General features: G+C 40.8%; 1 protein-coding gene across 2 annotated transcripts in view; it reads left to right on the top strand.

Annotated features, from left to right (window-relative positions):
- LOC125466439 (tumor necrosis factor receptor superfamily member 16-like) overlaps positions 1 to 16,896 on the top strand; it is a 168,266-nt gene that overhangs the window by 13,926 nt on the left and 137,444 nt on the right. For both annotated transcript variants that reach the window (XM_048560929.2, XM_048560928.2), the window contains exon 2: positions 10,400 to 10,541. In XM_048560929.2, the coding sequence (XP_048416886.1) occupies positions 10,400 to 10,541 (142 nt within the window). The remainder of the gene's footprint in view (positions 1 to 10,399; positions 10,542 to 16,896) is intronic.

Raw genomic sequence — 16,896 nt, 5'->3', positions numbered from 1 at the left:
GTTTGCTTTGTTCAAACTGGTTCCTTCCTTTCCTACTAAACTGACTAAACTTTAAAGCTCTTTGTAAAGAGTAAAGTATTCTTAAATACCTCAGACTTCAACGGATGATATATAAGTGCAAGTCATTTTTAATCGCACATAATCAGGAGCTAGCCATTCTCACCATTCACTTGCATCATCGCTGAGCTGAATCTTAACTCTAACTACCTGCCCTGGTTCTGTGACCCTAGCTATCACTGCCTAACAAAAATCTAACAATCTCAGTTTTGAAATTGCAGTTGACATGGCCTCAATATTTCCAGATTTTCACTGCCCTTTATACGAAGATGTTCTTTCAGATATTGCTCAGATGACTGAGCTAAATTTAAGTTAATGCTGCTGAACTGACATGTCCCCACCAAAGAAATGCTTTCTCTCCATCTAATCTATTCACTTTTTATGATAGCCTTAAAAACTCATTTATGTTCAATATTCAAGTCACATACAAGCGTATTTTGTGTAACATGTCCTGATAACTTTTTCAGCCCAATATTGCTCTGTACAATCTGCACTGCATTCAATCCAATGCCAATTTATCTTTTTTATGATGACCAGAACTAAACACAAAACTCCAGATAGGGTTTAAACAGTGTTCCACACAGCTGCAACATAACTTACACCCTTTTTTGGCAGCAGCCTTAAAATAATGTCCAGAAGTCTCTTAACCTTTGCGTTTTTAGTTTAATTTTTTTAGTCTGTCAGCTTCTAATGATTCATGAATTCCAACCTTAAATGGCTATGATCATCAATAGCTCCTAACTTCTTACTATTTAGGTCAAGCACTTAGTTTCTTAGGCACCATGGCTGCCCTGTCTCGGCTTGTACTGAGCAATTTGATTACAAATTGTGGCACGCTTCTCTGAGTGTGTCATACTGCAAATGGCCACAGTAAAATGGAGATTGAGACCTTTGTATCATCAAGTCACATGCCATGATACAGTGATCTATTGAGCATGTCCCTTAAAAAGTATATTTCATACTAACTGAGAGATGTAACACCAGATATAACTGATTAATCTTTCGAAGTTGATGCCAGCTGGATTCTACTTTTAAGAATTTCCTTTCAATTTATCATCAGTTTTGGCACCTAGGTACCTGATACAGAGTATTGTTACATTTTCAGACAGGTAATTTTGATAGGTGCAAGCTGAATAGAAATAGCGAGAGCGACATGCCAGTTCTCTTTTGGCTTGGCCATTTCGACTCGCTGCCAACTTGGCTATTGCCTTGTAAAGCGAGAGTTCATTTGTAACAAAAGAGTTAGCTTGACACTGAAGAATAAAAGCATTCAAAGCCCTGTCGAGTGAAACATCCATTAACTTTATTTCTAGATTTCACAACCTATCTGTTGCTTTACAATGTCTCCGTTCCTATAAATTACTTGGATTAATTATAAGAATGATGATGGAGCCTGGAACACCCACTGCATTATATTGCTCTGGGCACCATGGCCCCTTGTTGTTAGTTCCAATTAAATCTTTATTTCTTTGTGAAAATATCATTATAGAAAATAGAAACAATTTAAAGCAGCTCACTTGAGATTTGGGTGGATAGAGACTTGGTTTTTGGCAATAATGTGTTGTTGGATATTAGAAATGCTCTGATTAATTTATTTAATCAATTGTCAAATCTCACGTTTGACTAAATAATGAGTACCTGGAAGATAATTTCAGCTTTAAAAGGTCTGAAGTTTTTGTGCTTATTACTGGAAAAGTGGGATGCATCTACATTGGGCAGGATCTGACAGATTTGCTAGATTGTTCAAACACTGAACAATTGTGAATCTTGGATAGAAAAATACAAGTTGCTGAACAGGATGTCTCTTCCATTGAAGTCTATAAATGGAAAGTCCCGGACAATGGACTCATGATTTTCCAATTGATACCCAGAGTGGTTGAGCTACATTGCTCTGGCCAGGGACTTGTAAAATCTTTTCACCTAAACAGTGAAAGGGATTGACCTTTCTTTTTCTCAAACTAAATATGGAGAGGAAAGTGTTAAGACTTTAAGTATGGATAATTGAAGTTTGGAAGTTTTCCAAGAGGAAGGATGAGAATTACATAAGACTGAGCTAACAAGAAAATGTAAGCACAAACTCGGAATACATGAACTAAGAAATAATCAAAGGCTGACACAATGTTCTGCCAACTAACAGCACCAGGAAATTGAGGTTTTAAAGATTATAGAACCATACCTGACTAGCACAGATGGAAATTAATTGAAATATCTGGAACATGCCATAGAAAGATTGGAGAAACACGAAAGAAGATTCATCAGGTTCATTTTATGAAATTGTGCCCTCAGTGGGGAATCTCGCTTATTAGAAAGATATACTTAGAAATCAGACTTGTGGTCCTCTTAATTTTTTGTCTTTATGCCAAGTTGCATAGACTGCATGCCCAGTTTTCGGACATGAGCTGTTGCCATGTAAAGCTCTCCTGTGAGTCCATCTCAGAAATTCAGAACTTGACTGTCCAGGAGGCTTTAAAGTTTGGGGGATGGAGTGGTATCAATACAAACATGCAAATCAATTACAAACTAATGAAGGCTATTTGGTCCCTCCAGCTTGCTGTGGCATTTAATACAATCTTGGCCAGTCTGCTGGTGGCCTCAACTCCACATTCTGACCGACCTCAGAAACCTTTTAACTTCTTCATTAGTCAAGAAGCTGTCTATCTATGTCTTAGAAATATTCAGTGAATCTGCCTCTGCTGCTTTCTGGGGAAGAAAGATCCATAGATCCGTCACAAGCAAACAACAAAGTTCTCCTCATCTCCACCTTTAAAAGAATAACCATTGATTTTTAAACTGTGTCCTCTAGTTCTAGTCTGTCACACAAGAGGAAGCATCCACCCTGTCTAATCCCCTCACAAATTTGAGTTTCAAATAAGTCAACTCTGCTCTTCTAAACTGAATGGATACAGGGCTAACATTTTTTTTGTAAGATCACCTCAACCCCATTTGAGCAAGCTGTTGAGTGAATATTCTTTGAACTTCTTCAAAATCATTTATTAGATTTCTTTAAATAAAGAGACCAAAACTGTATGTAGTACTCCTGATGTAATATTCCAACACTCAATACATTTGTAGCAAAACATGCCACCTTTCACATTCTCTGCTTTATGCGATAAAGAACATTCCATTTGCCATCCTAATCACTTGCTGTACCAGCAAACTAATTTTTGTGATTACGAACAAGGATATCCAGAAACCTCTGTATCTCAAGCTCTGCATCTCTCTCCCCTAAAATGAAATGGTTTCTTCATCCAAGATATTGAGACAAATGTTAAATAATTGAAGCTTCAGCACTGATCCCTATAGCACCATATTTGCTATAACTCGGCAACTCAAATGACTGATTTATGCCTGTGAGAGATAATGGGAAGGTCTAGGCCCGAAACGTCAGCTTTTGTGCTCCTGAGATGCTGCTTGGCCTGCTGTGTTCATCCAGCTTCACACTTTGTTGATTCATGCCTGTGCTTTGTTTCCTGTTAGCTGAGTAATCCTTTGTCTGACTTAATATGTTACCTGCTACACCATTAGCTTTTATTTAGGTGTGACACCTTGTCAAATGCATTCTGGAAATCTAAGTACAGCACATTCCAAATTACCCCAACCCTCGCACCAGGAGGTCAGTTTCTCTATTGTCAAAACAGAGTGCCATTTTCCTTCAGCCCAATATGTTTGAGGCAATTGGCACGAATCATGCAGAGCACCTAGGGCTGCCAGCTCTTGACCAAGTGCATGACTGGGCTTCAAAAGCAGTGCTGGTACCAAAAATCCTGTGAGGTCTCAGCAGTGGCTAGCCCTTCTGCCTGTGGCAAGCGGGTAGGTACGACAAGTGGGATGCCAAAGGATGTGGTGTATAAGACAAGTTTGAAAGATAGTGTGAGGAATCTCACTAGGGCTCAGGGAGAGAGACCCTCCATGAAACTCAGCAAAATTGGCACTTGGCCAATTTCTGGTAAAATTTGGCTTATGGAATCTAAATTTAGTGAATGTGTGACAATTTATTTTTAATTAAACCACCAACAAATCACTTGTGTCTAGTAAAATTAACAATTTACAAGCATGGCCCTGTGTGATAATATTTCTGTTCCACTTCAACCATTCATACTTGCAAATGTTTAATATCCCTATCAGAGACTTAGAGCTGCATTCCACATGAAAGACTTTTAATTAAACTGAAAGCCTCGGCAGTCTCAAATTTAAAGCAGGATTGCAAGCTGGATACAAAATAAGAAACAGGTGAGCATTCAGGACAAGTCTTTTGCCAGGCTAAGATGCAGCATCGAAGTTTCAGCAGCTAGTTTTCAAATCCTTTCTGAGGCTAGGTGTTTCCCTAATCAAACTGTTCAGAGATGCTATTACACACTTCTGGAGCAGGTAGGACTTGAACTTGGGCCTCCTGATTCAAAGGTAGGGATTCTACAACTGCAACACAAAAATCCCACTCTGAGTGTATTCCAGTGTGTCAACTGTGAAAAGTTAGGTTTGCTTAACTGTGTTAAAATTGTGTGATAAGTAGAAGCAGAGGATGCACCTAAATGGCTAATGGAATTTAAATTAGTTTAAAAAGAAATCATTGTCGATTTAAATGTAAGGTTTTTCATTGCTTTGCAAAAAATAAAGTTAAACATGCGGTAACAGAAACTGAATGAATACTGGGGATATGTAATTAATGTTAACAGTGGTCAGATGCTTCTCCCTCAGGCCAGAGAAATGTTGATTCATTGCCTACATTTGGGTGGAATTTACCCTGTGGTATAGGAGACCATTAAATCAGCTGGAAAGATGGGCCATGGGGGACTCTACCACTTTCCTGGCACAACTCTGATCAAATCAGTGGCCGAAGGATGGCTTACCCATTGTCAGGCCTGCCTACTTAAAGGTCACGTACTACCACTGCTGGTTGTGATCCTGGCATGTTTGCTTGTGGTCTCCCAGAGGTGGGAAAGCCTTTGTCTGAAAATACCTGATGCCTAATCAAGAGAATTATGCCAGAAAGGGTTTGGGGAGGCAGTTTGCTGAAAGCTACAACCTGCATGTGCAGCTGAGACCTCCTGTCCAACGTCACTCACCTGTACCTGGGTCCCTCCTCAATCCATGGCCTTGGATTGGTATAGTACAGAGTTCAGCAACTATCTTGCCTGTATTACTGCTGAGTACAGGAGATCTCCTGGCCTCCTGACACTGGCGAAGCTGAGTAGGCAGCCTGAATGGGATTAATAGTGACTGTATATGATAATTGTCAGTCTGCATCATCAGGGATATCAGATCATATAGAGCTGGAACCTGAGTGTAGAAGCTTCGAGAGATGCTTTGCTGAAGCCTCTGTTTGCACATAGTTTAAATATTTATAGATGGTTGTTAGTTTTCACTAACTGAGTTACCATCAAGAATTGGTGAAGCCAACTTAAGAACACAACATGGAAGAAACTACCTTTAAAAAGACTTAAAGGTCATTTCAAAAGATTGGCAGCTTCTACTGCAGCTACAGCTGGGAGAGCACAAAGAACCAGCAAGAGCTAATGACAGAAAGGCAGCCCGCAAAACAAGTGTGAGATTGCAGGAAAATGACTGAGCGGGCACCAGACTGCTGTGCTGCTCAATATCAGCTGGCAAGGAGGTGGTATTCCCTGAGACAGCCATGAGGTACATAACCCTCTGCACCTTAAAGGTGAACATGCATATGCTTTCCAATATGTGGAGAAAAATGTGGAGATGAAGATTTTTGCCACCTCCTCCTCCAAACCACCACTAGCACAACCTGATTTAGACCCCATCACCCTACAAGCCCAGTCAAACCTTCTGACTGAGTACAGCTCACAAAGCAACTCACATCCTGCACATCCACAAACTCCCAGGATGAACTGAATTTGTTCCACCACCTGCCTGACATCTCCTTCCAACATTATTGACCTACTTGCTACCTACCTCATTGAACCTTACCCAACTAACACTCACTCACTAATGCTCAGAGATGTTCTAGGTACCCCCACCTGTTAACTTACTAGAATACAAAAGCTAAGACACAGAGGGATTCTGGTGATTGGAAAAAAATGAACCTATCACAGCGAAGTAGCAACTGGAAGCAACAAACATGGATTCACTGTGACAAATGAGCATGGCACTTGCCCTCTGCAAGGATTTCAGTACTGAAAGGGTTTTGCAGGACTTTTCATCAGAATATTGGCCAGAAATGTCAGACTGAGTTAAATTGACAGTTCCTTTGTCTGGTTAGTGTTGGAAAGGGGGCTTCTGACACTGACGAAAAAATTTGGGACGACAAATCTGGAATATAAAATTATTCCCAGTAATGGTGATCATGACAATGAGCACAGAATGTATTAAAAAGGAAGACATCTGGTTCAATCATTTTCTTTTTAGGGAAAGAAATCTCCAGTCATCGTTCTTTGGTCTGGCCTACATGTGACTCCATGCCACAACGGTACGGCTACTTCAAAACTGAACCAAGCAAGTCACTTCGTTCATGGGTGACAAATGTTGGCCTAGCCAGTGATAGCAAGAATGAATTTTTATAAAATCTTCATCTGCACATCTTTCTCCACATATTGGAAAGCATATGCATGTTCACCTTTAAGGTGCAGAGGGTTATGTACCTCATGGCTGTCTCAGGGAATACCACCTCCGTGCCAGCTGATATTGAGCAGCACAGCAGTCTGGTGCCCGCTCAGTCATTTTCCTGCACTCCCACACTTGTTTTGCGGGCTGCCTTTCTGTCATTAGCTCTTGCTGGTTCTTTGTGCTCTCCCAGCTGTAGCTGCAGTAGTAGCTGCCAATCAATTGAAATGACCTTTAAGTCATTTTAAGGATGTTTCTGCGAAGTTGTGTTCTTAAATTCACCAATTTAACTTTTAGTTTGAGGTAGTTTACTGGTTTGTGTACACATCCAAATCTCGACTTGCAGCTACGTATAAGTTGAGTAATAATGAAAATTTTGCGGTAGAGTCATTTACATCTAGTCAGACTCCTCTCTGCACTATAATCTCACAAATTTGGAAGTTGGTAAGCTGACTTAGCTGGATGGCTGGTTCATCATGTTGAGTGATGCCAATAGCATGGGTTCAATTCACATCACCAGCTGAGGTTACCATGAAGGACTCTCCTGCTCAACCTCTCCCCTTGCCTGAGGTTCACTGACTCTCAGGTTAAACTGTCACCACGCCTCTCTGTCTAATAACAGGGCAGGACACTGGTGACTTTACAATCTCAAAAAAGGCAGCTCATATCATTGCAGGGCTTTGAGGCACAGGTGAGCTCCTTCAAACATTAAGCTGAAGGATTAGGAAATAAACAGGAGGAGGACTGAAAAGAGAGATGAGTTAAAGTGGATAAACTCGACATTAAATTAGATACAGAAAAACAGAGAACGAAATAAAAACCTGTACTGAGAGAGGGTGGATAAAAATCCAATTTGCATTTTTGAAATAGCAGCTCCCAAATTTCAAAATCCCAAGAATAAAACTCCATATTTAAAAAAGTTAATTTTTTGTGCCAGAGATGTTGATTGGCAGTAATTTACAATTGTTAACTTGTTAAATGGAGTGCTTATCCTGTTAATAATTAGGCCTGAATACTGGGATGGCTTGTATATGCGACTACCATGCAAATACAGCAACTTCACGACACCATTCTGAGACTGATAGGAAAAAAATCTTAAAGCTAACAGCAGTACCACCCAACTCGGATGACAATTCTTATGAAGTAACTCCATGGAGGCTGGTATCCCGTCACCAACACATCCTTTATTTACACATGCATAGTACATGGACTCTGACCAGCTAGCTTAGAGCCAGACCTTAAGATTACCGAGACTCCTGTTTATATCAGTCAGCCAGAACTCCCTGATTGGTCTAGCTTAACAGCCCCAATCAGGGATCTCTTTCTCAATGACGCATCTGGTCAGCCTCATTCTAATCACTACAGTTTGGATATTCGTATTTAACTGTGCAGTAGGTTCTTGCCAGAGGTTGCTATGCCATTTGCTCATAAATAGTTTTAACATCATGGACAAATGAGAAAGTAACTTTTCAAAATGAAGAGTAAGATTTGTTCAGTTTACGTTCATTGATGCAATAAACAGAACGTTAAAGTTCTGAATCATAGGGTAGCCCCAGAGTTTGTAATTTCCAATTGTAAGATAACATAATTACCGAGCATTTTGTATTACTTCTGCCTCTGAGCTCCCTCTGTTGAGGAGGTGTAAATAAAGCTGCTGAATGGCTGCTTGCAATTGAGTCTCTTAGTTTGTCTCTGAATAATGTGTAACAGCCATGGAAAAATAAGACAAAGGCTTTCAAATACCTAATTGTGCAGAAAATGTCGAAGAGGAATTCCTTCTAATATCCCAAAATCTCAAAGTACATCATATCCAATGCACCATTTTTGTTGTACACCCTCGATAGCCATGCAGATACAGCAGGTATACTGATTGGAATGACCTTCTACTCTCCTTCACATAGGGCCGTGCATTTTTTTATGTTCGGCTGTGCAGGTAGATAGGTTCTCCAAATTAGCATAAAATATACCAATACAGTACTCCTGTCTGTAAGTTAGGTATTTAAGTCCTAAAGTGAGGCTACAATTCGCAATTTATGAATCAATGCTATCTACTCATATAATTAGCTTAAAAAAGTACAATAGCACATGAGGTAACAAGGTGTGGAGCTGGATGAATACAGCAGGCCGGGCAGCATCAGAGGAGCAAGAAAGCTGATGTTTCTTCAGAAAAGGTACAATTGAGCCCAGGTCCCAGGTGCTGTGAGGCAGAAGTGCTAACCGCTGCGGCACCGTGCTGCCCCTACAATAATATGTGGCTGGATTGAAACTCTGCAACAAACTCAGAGCATTGTCTGTTTGCTCAACATCACATGAACCATTCAACATGCCTCTGATACAATACAGCATGCTGGCCAAATAGGATTATGACATTGCTTAAGGTAATTTGGATGGCACCTTAGAGTGAGAATTATTATTGTATCAGGCAACTCTGGTTCTGAGGTGAATTTGTGCCCATTTAATGTTCCAAAGTCTATTACTAACACATATCCTTTGGCTCTGCTCATGCTAATTGAAGCAATGTGTTGCTTTGTAAACTCAATTTATTCTTCTGCTAAATTGCAAGTGTCCCTTTTTAAAGGTATGATTTGACTGTTAAGTAAACATACAGTGAATTTAATCAGAAATCAGTTAAGGAGCTCCACATGAGAACATAAGAAATTGGAGCAGGGGTAGGCCATCAGACCTGTCGAGACTGGTCCACCATTCAGCAAAATCAATGCTGATCTTTTCATGGACTCCGCTCCACTTACCAGCCCGCTCACCATAACCCTTAATTCTTTTACTGCTCAAAAATCTATCTTCGCCTTAAAGGGCAAAGGATTCAGAGGGATGGCTACTCAAGAGCCTCTGGAGCCTGACTGGGAGAGGTAGATGCTAATGAAGCAGATCAGAGATGAAACTACCTCAGCCTGAAGTCACTTACAGAGTAATAGAAGAATTAAAAAAAAATTTTGGTTAGGGCTTTGGGAAGGCAGTGGGCTGCTTGGATGGTTTTGGCCACTGGGAGTTAGAAGGGGGTGAAATAGAGTGACCTCCCAGTGACCTCTGTGAGTAGATCTGAAGTGCCATCCCTTACCTGTGCATGATGGACGCCTCCGTTAAGCTGCCGGCCTCCAGAAATGGTGGTGTCTGCTCCAGGGGCAGAGGACCAATTTAAGGCCAGAAAATCACCCCTAGCTGGGGCCTTAAATGAGTAATAGAATCAGAAATCCCTGGGGAAAATCTCAGCAGGTCGGTGGAGAGAAAGCAGAGGTTAATGTTTTGTTCCCAGTGACCCTTCTTGAGAACTTTTCTCAGCAATTTCTGATTTTGTTTCTGATTTCCATCATCCAAATTTCTTTTAGTTTTTTTAAATTTAGCCTTAAATACGTACATAGTTGCCTGACTCCCTGGCCCAGGGACCTGATCCTGCCCACACCTGGAAACCTTGTACAGTGCCAAGAAAGAATTGGTTGAGCTGATCACCTCTGCTCCTCCCACAAGTTTCCTGCTTCGTCTGCACAGCTCACCTTCGAGCTTGCTACCCTGGCTAAGGCAAACTTCTGTTCAATATTTCCGATCAATGGCAGTCCGTTAGAATTCACCCTGAAGCGTGAACCATCTTGCCCTGAATGCTGCCAATGCGCCTGAGCACCTCTGATATTTTCTTTCTTGGAATATTTTGGGAATTACCCTGACTCATTGCTATTAATGACATATGCTGACACCTGAAATGGTGAATTCTGTGAAGTGCATCATTATATCATGTCTTTTGATTTTTTTTCTTCTGATAAAGGTGTCTCTGTACAATGCCGAGGAGTTCTGTGAGAGCGGGCAATATACCCATGATGGGAAATGCTGTTCCATGTGCCCTCCAGGGGAAGGTGTGGTTACCCCATGCGGAGCTGAGGACACGAAATGTCAGCAGTGCATGGACAGTAAGTACTCTCTACTTTGATGCCTTATTCAGTCATGTTCTATTGCTGGGGCCCAGCATACTTGAGCAAAGGACTGTCCACTTGGGAGGAAAAATGATGCAAAAATGAATTGCTGATAATTGCTCACAATAATAAAAATTCACAATCCGAATTCCAATTTCTTGTTAAGTAATGGTTTCAAGAAAATAAAAAGGTTGACACATCAGTCTTTGCTTCAAAACAAAGTAAATCCAGAAATAATGTTCTGGGGACCAGCAAGGGGAGGTGAGAGGCTGTGTCAGTACACATTTGGGAGAAATCCAGTCTCTCCAGGTTCCTGCTCCTGCATGGAACAAAAGGAAGTTGTTATAGGGATCCGGAGTTGGGGGAGGTGTGGGAAAGGGAGCAAATGGGCCAGTATTGGAGCCTCTGTGTCTGCCAGGAATTTGAGGTGAGGAGTCATGCCTGAGCTTCCTTGAGAATCCTGTTTGCTACACACTAGTACGGTCCAGCTGAGGACTGAGAGAGGATTAATTACTTTTGCCAAGACCCTCTTTAGTGTCATTTCCAGATTTTCTTTGATTTTCTGAGTTCCTTCCATCAGGGTGTCATCAAGTCATAGAGTTATAGAGTCAAATAGCATGGAAACAGACCCTTTAGTCCAACTATTCCACACCAACCATGTTCCCAAGCTAAACCAGTCCCACTTGCCTGTGCTTGGTCTATATCCCTCCAAACCATTTTTATTGATGACTCATCCAAATGTCCTTTAAACGTTGTAACTGTACCTGCATCTAACACTTCCTCTGGAAGTTCATTCCGCACATGAATGACTGTCTGTAACAAAAAGTTGCCATCAATTTGTTTTTGAAACCTTCTCCTCTCACCTTAAAAATATGCCTCCTCATGTTGAATTGTCCAACCCTAGGGAAAAGACCCTTGCTATTCACATTATTTATGCCCCTCATTATTTTATAAACCTCTACACGGTCACCCCCATATCTCCTACACTCTGGTGAAAAATGAATCAGCCTGTCCAGCCTATTTTTATAACTCAAACATTCCGTTACCAGCAAAATCCTGGTAAGTATTTTCTGAACCCTCACCAATTTAATAATATCTTTCCAATAGCAGGGTGACCAGAACTGCATGCAGTACTCCAGGAGAGGCCTCACCTGTACAACCTCAACATGATATCCCAACTCTTATACTCAAAGGCCTGAGTTATGAAAGCAGTATGCGAATTGCATTCTTAATCACCCTGTCTCTATGTGACACAAATTTCAAAGAATTATGTAGCAAATCCCTATATCTCTCTGTTCTACAACACTACCCGGGGCCTTACCATTAACTGTATAAGTTGTGCCCCTGTTCCTTTTACCAAAATGCAATACCTTGCATTTATCCAAATTAAATTCCATTCGTCAATCCTCAGTCCGTTGTCCCAATTGATCAAGACCTCTTTATCTCTTAGATAAGTTTCTTCACTGTCCACTACACCACCAATTTTAGTGTCATCCCCAAACTTACTAACCATGCTTCCTCTATTCTCATTCAAATTGTTTATATAAATGACAAACAGAAGTGGAGCCAGTATTGATCCCTACAGAACACTGCTGGTCACAGACCTCCAATCTGAAAAGCAGCCTTCCACCACCACTCTCTGTCTCCGACCATCAAGCCAATTTTGTATCCAATTGGCAAGCTCACCCTGAATCCCATGTGACCTGACTCTACTAGTTAGTCTACCATGCAGAACCTTTTAAAGGCTTTACTAAAGTCCATATAAACAATGTCTACTGCTCAGCCCTCATCACTGTCATGGTGCCTCATTCATTTTTGGGTACCTTTTTGAATACTCTTTGATTCTGCTTACTTGTGTACAGGTAGACAGGATGAGTTAGAAGGCATTTAGCGCACTTGACTTCATTGCTTTGACGTTTCAGTAGAGGAGTTGGCATGATATGTTGAGGTAGTACTAGAGCGGTGAGGTGAGGTGAGTTGACGTGTCTTCTAGAGTATTGCATGTAGTTCTGGTCGCCCTACAATGGGAACGATATTATTGAATTGGAGACTGTTCAGAAATTCCATTGCATTAATGAACCTGAGTTGATCCTTAAAATGAAACCAACATCCAAACCCATAAGCCAAGGTTTTCAGTCTCTACAGCACTTTCAGCAGATTATCACACTGAAGTATGGGGATGTTGGCTTTTGACGTATTGTTTGAAGTTATTAGTATTTCTCACAATTAACTATAAAACAAAATCTGGTCATTTTTGAAACTGATTCCACTTTTGAAAAGTCTTTACAGCACTGAAAGTATTCAATTCTTGCTAATTTAAATGTAGGAGCATTCCTATATTTTAGTTTCTGTCATTATTATATTCCTGTGCTTTAGTTTTGTGCTGGAGGGCAGGTTTGATTCTCGGCCCCATGATCCACACTGTATGTGTAGCAAAGAGGCAGGCCGCGAATCAATTCCAGCCAGAATAGGGTTTGAACCCCATGCTGTTGGCACCAATCTTAGCCACTCTGGCTGTCCAGTCAACTGGATAAGCCCCCTCGTTCCCAGGAACCATGCCCCCAGCCCCCACCAAGGAGCCCAAGTTTCTGTGGCAACATACTCTTTTACATTAATGTTGAAGCCTGGAGCTGTGGATACTGATGATCGGGATTCTCAATTCTCTTCATCGTGTCTAACCAGCGGTCTCTCCTGTTCTTACCACCCACTATTAGTGTATGGTGGAAGGACTTGCGGATTGACGCTCAATCTGTTTCACCATAGGGTGAACATGGCTTCTTCGGCCATCAAATTCTGGAGTGGGACTTCAGCCCAGAGCTTTTGGATGAGAAGCTCAGATTACCCCACAAAGAGTGCCCCTCTTGTACGGTGGTCAGGATATGTAGCCACTTTCTGAACAAACCACGTTACTGGTTTTCCTGGAAGTGCTTAAGATCAGGGCATTGGCACCAACCGGATCTGAGCATCACCAAACATGACCTACAGAACAGCATTCTCAACACACACAGCAGCCCCTGTACTGACTGCAATACAGATCACTCCCGGGTGTGCACCAGGCTTACAATGCAAATGAAGTCTTTATATTCAAAGTAGAATACCGTCCTTGTAGCAATGTTGGTCATACAGCCTACCCAGATGAAAGACCAGCTGTGACTCAGTTTGAACACATTTTCTCCAGCTTTCCACACACAGTGCAGAAGTGAAATGGAGAGCTCTTGGATCTGTCATCTACAATATCATACTCTCAACGTGTGAGAAGTAGAAGTGAACAAGTGTTGACTGGTTTGTTGCTAACATCATTATGACAGTACCTAAAATTGAATCCAAACAGCCTTGTTAATTATGAGAAAGGTGTAGGCAAGATGAAACTGAATGCACTGAGAGGTGTTTATCCAATAATCTGTCTGATACACTAATAACCTTTGGTTACAATTTTGTCAGGATATTTAGATGCATTGTTGAACAGAGGGAATTGTAGGTGATGAAAATGGGAACAGGTCCATCGGCAAAGCAAACACCTCAATCCCCACTGCAATAAACAGTTGGAGACAAGGGTGGAACACTACCTGGTGTTGTAATCTACAGATAAATCTACCACCATAACATAACATAAAAATCCCCTGTGAATATTCTACCCTCCTCCCTGAGGAGAAACTTTCCAAAGTTATTGACTACTTGCTGTGGGCATTGATTTACAGGTTTCCTCAAGACAGTCTGAGACTTGGTGTGGACTTGTTGAGCCAAAGGGCCTGTTTCCACACTGTAGGGATTCTAAGATTCTATGATTGTAACACCTCGGAGCTTTGGAATTCTTTGAGGTCTGCAGTGGGTTCAAACAGGATGATGTTCTGGCACAGGTAGTCTTTGGCATATTCTTCTCATTGTTGCTGCCTTTAGATGAATTACAGAGACAATGTCTCATGCCGGAACAGAGCTGTTAGAAAACTGCTAACTCTGCTTGCCTGAGATCTAAGACTGAGGTTTAGTAAGACATCAGAGCCCTATCTTCTGTCAGTGTTGAAGATGTGATGCAGGAGGTTGTTGACAGCTTCACATATCTCAACTCAGACCCTGGAGGGGGAGTATTGATGCTAATCACAGGAGCCTATGCCTGTGCCATTAGAGGGACGCAAGCTTAGAGAACACAACACCTTATTTCAAGTGACAATCAATCAGAGTTGAGAGATAATAATTTTAATAGTCCACAAAGGAATACCCAACTAACGAGAAGCTAAGCAGACACAAAATCGTTAAGATAATGAATTGCTTGAAAAAGAATGTGGAATCTCCAGCTTAAAGTGATATATATTTAGCGACTACTACGTATTTAAAATGTTGTGGATGCTATTATAATGAACCTTATGAAAATTGTTAAATTTAAATCGAGGGTTTGAAATCTGAGATGCAGTAAATATGGCAGTAACTACATGGTTAAAATCATCCAGCTTTGTACATATGCAGTGGAAAGTCACTCAATGTGCTGAAAGTGTTTGTGGGGTGAGGTTGTAGGAGGTTATCTGTATGTCTGTTATTTTGAAAGAAAAACCTCAGTTCCTGTGTTATGCCTGACATCTTGTGCGATTTTAAATAATGTGTTGCCTTGAACATTAACACATTCCTTGTGTTTGTAGCTTTAATTTTAATACAGGGTTGATAATAGAGCATATTGATGAACTCTTCTAGTTTTACTTCTGTGTGAGTCCAAACATGAACTCAGTTATAGAAAGTATTGTGCCTGAATTACTCAATAGATGATCGAATGAGAATGAATAAGTAGCCCATAAAATCCAAAGAATAGCATCAATAAGAAGGCTCAAAGATATTATTTTGACCAGGTTAAAAGGCTTAGTACCAGGTTTAAAGAAGCAGAGCTAGTTGCACAATGTGAATGAGCAAGTTGAGTTCAGTTGTCTGACGAAGCAGTGGCTGGAAAATGTATCAAACCATAACCTGGGTTTGTGACAGTGTTTTTATAAAAACAGACATCAAATGCAAAAGTGAAGAAGTTTTGTTGAATCTATTTAGAGCAGTTCAACTTTACTATAACTGTCGGTAGTTCTGGGTATGAGAAGGACATGAAATGCAAAGCAAAAAAAAAAGTTGCTGGAAAAGCTCAGCAGGACTGGCAGCATCTGTGAAAGAGAAAAACAGTTAACATTTTGGGTCCAGCATTAACTCTGTTTTTCTCCTTCACAGATGCTGCCAGTCCTGCTGAGCTTTTTGAAGCAACTTTGTTTTTGCTCCTGATTTATGTCATTTGCAGTTTTTCAGTTTTTATGAAATTTGAAGGATTTGTAGAGGGTTTCAAAGAGTTTTATTATAGACTGAAGACAAGCTGGGTCTGTTGACCCTTAGAGGCAATAAGCCTGAGAGAATTTGATGCAAGCATTCAAAATTATGATTTAAATGGAACAAAAATAAAATGTTTCCAATGGAACTGAAAACTAGAGGGCCTGAATGTAAGGTGAGAGGGGAAAGATGTAAAAGAGACCGAAGGGGTAACCTTTTCATGCAGAGGGTAGTGCGTGTATGGAATGAGGTGGTGGAGGCTGGCATAATTACATTTAAATGGATGAGTATATGAATAGGAAAGATTTACAGGGATATGGACCAAATACTGGCAAATGGGACTAGCTTAATTTAGGATATTGATTGGCATGAACAATTGGAACAAGTGGTCTGTTTCCATGCCGTACAATGCTACAACTGTGATTCATAATAAGATGTTCAGGTTAATTGGCAAACATTTCAATTACAGGACACGGATCTTTACACAAACAGCGATTAGAATTTGGGATTCACTTCCTTCCTGATAATGAAGTGGATTCAGAATTAAATTCATTTTCAATAAGAAATTAGATAAGTACATTATGAGAAAATAATAGCTATAACAGATAGTTTGGCACTGGTGAAACTGATGGGATTTCTCTTAAAAAAACTGGCACAAACTTGATGGGCTGAGTGGCCTCCTTCTGTGCCAGATTAATTTATTCTATAGGACCCAAAGTGCATCACAAAGGTGGTAAACAGAAGATGTTGAGGATTAAAAGTGGAGGAAAGGGTGATGGGAAGCATGAGGCCAGGAATCAGAGGAAACAGCTGGGTACATGATTTCCCTTTCTAGCTCTGTCTAAGGTCTACAATCACCAGCAACCTGTTACTTGATGCTGACATTAGACATGCATTACAAAGGCTTTTGCAGTTATTCCCAGGATGAGTAAAAGTGTGTGAAACAGAAGCAACTCGACTGATGGCAAGTTTGCCAAGCCTGCATCCTTACTCCTTTGCTGCTTTGAGACCTGGACAGTATCTACTGTGCAGGTGAAATAGCTAAACAATTTGCACTTTTGCT

The sequence above is a fragment of the Stegostoma tigrinum genome, chromosome 31, assembly GCF_030684315.1.
Source record: "Stegostoma tigrinum isolate sSteTig4 chromosome 31, sSteTig4.hap1, whole genome shotgun sequence".
In the NCBI taxonomy this organism is placed as follows: domain Eukaryota; kingdom Metazoa; phylum Chordata; class Chondrichthyes; order Orectolobiformes; family Stegostomatidae; genus Stegostoma; species Stegostoma tigrinum.
This window is presented reverse-complemented; position numbering and strand designations above follow the sequence as displayed.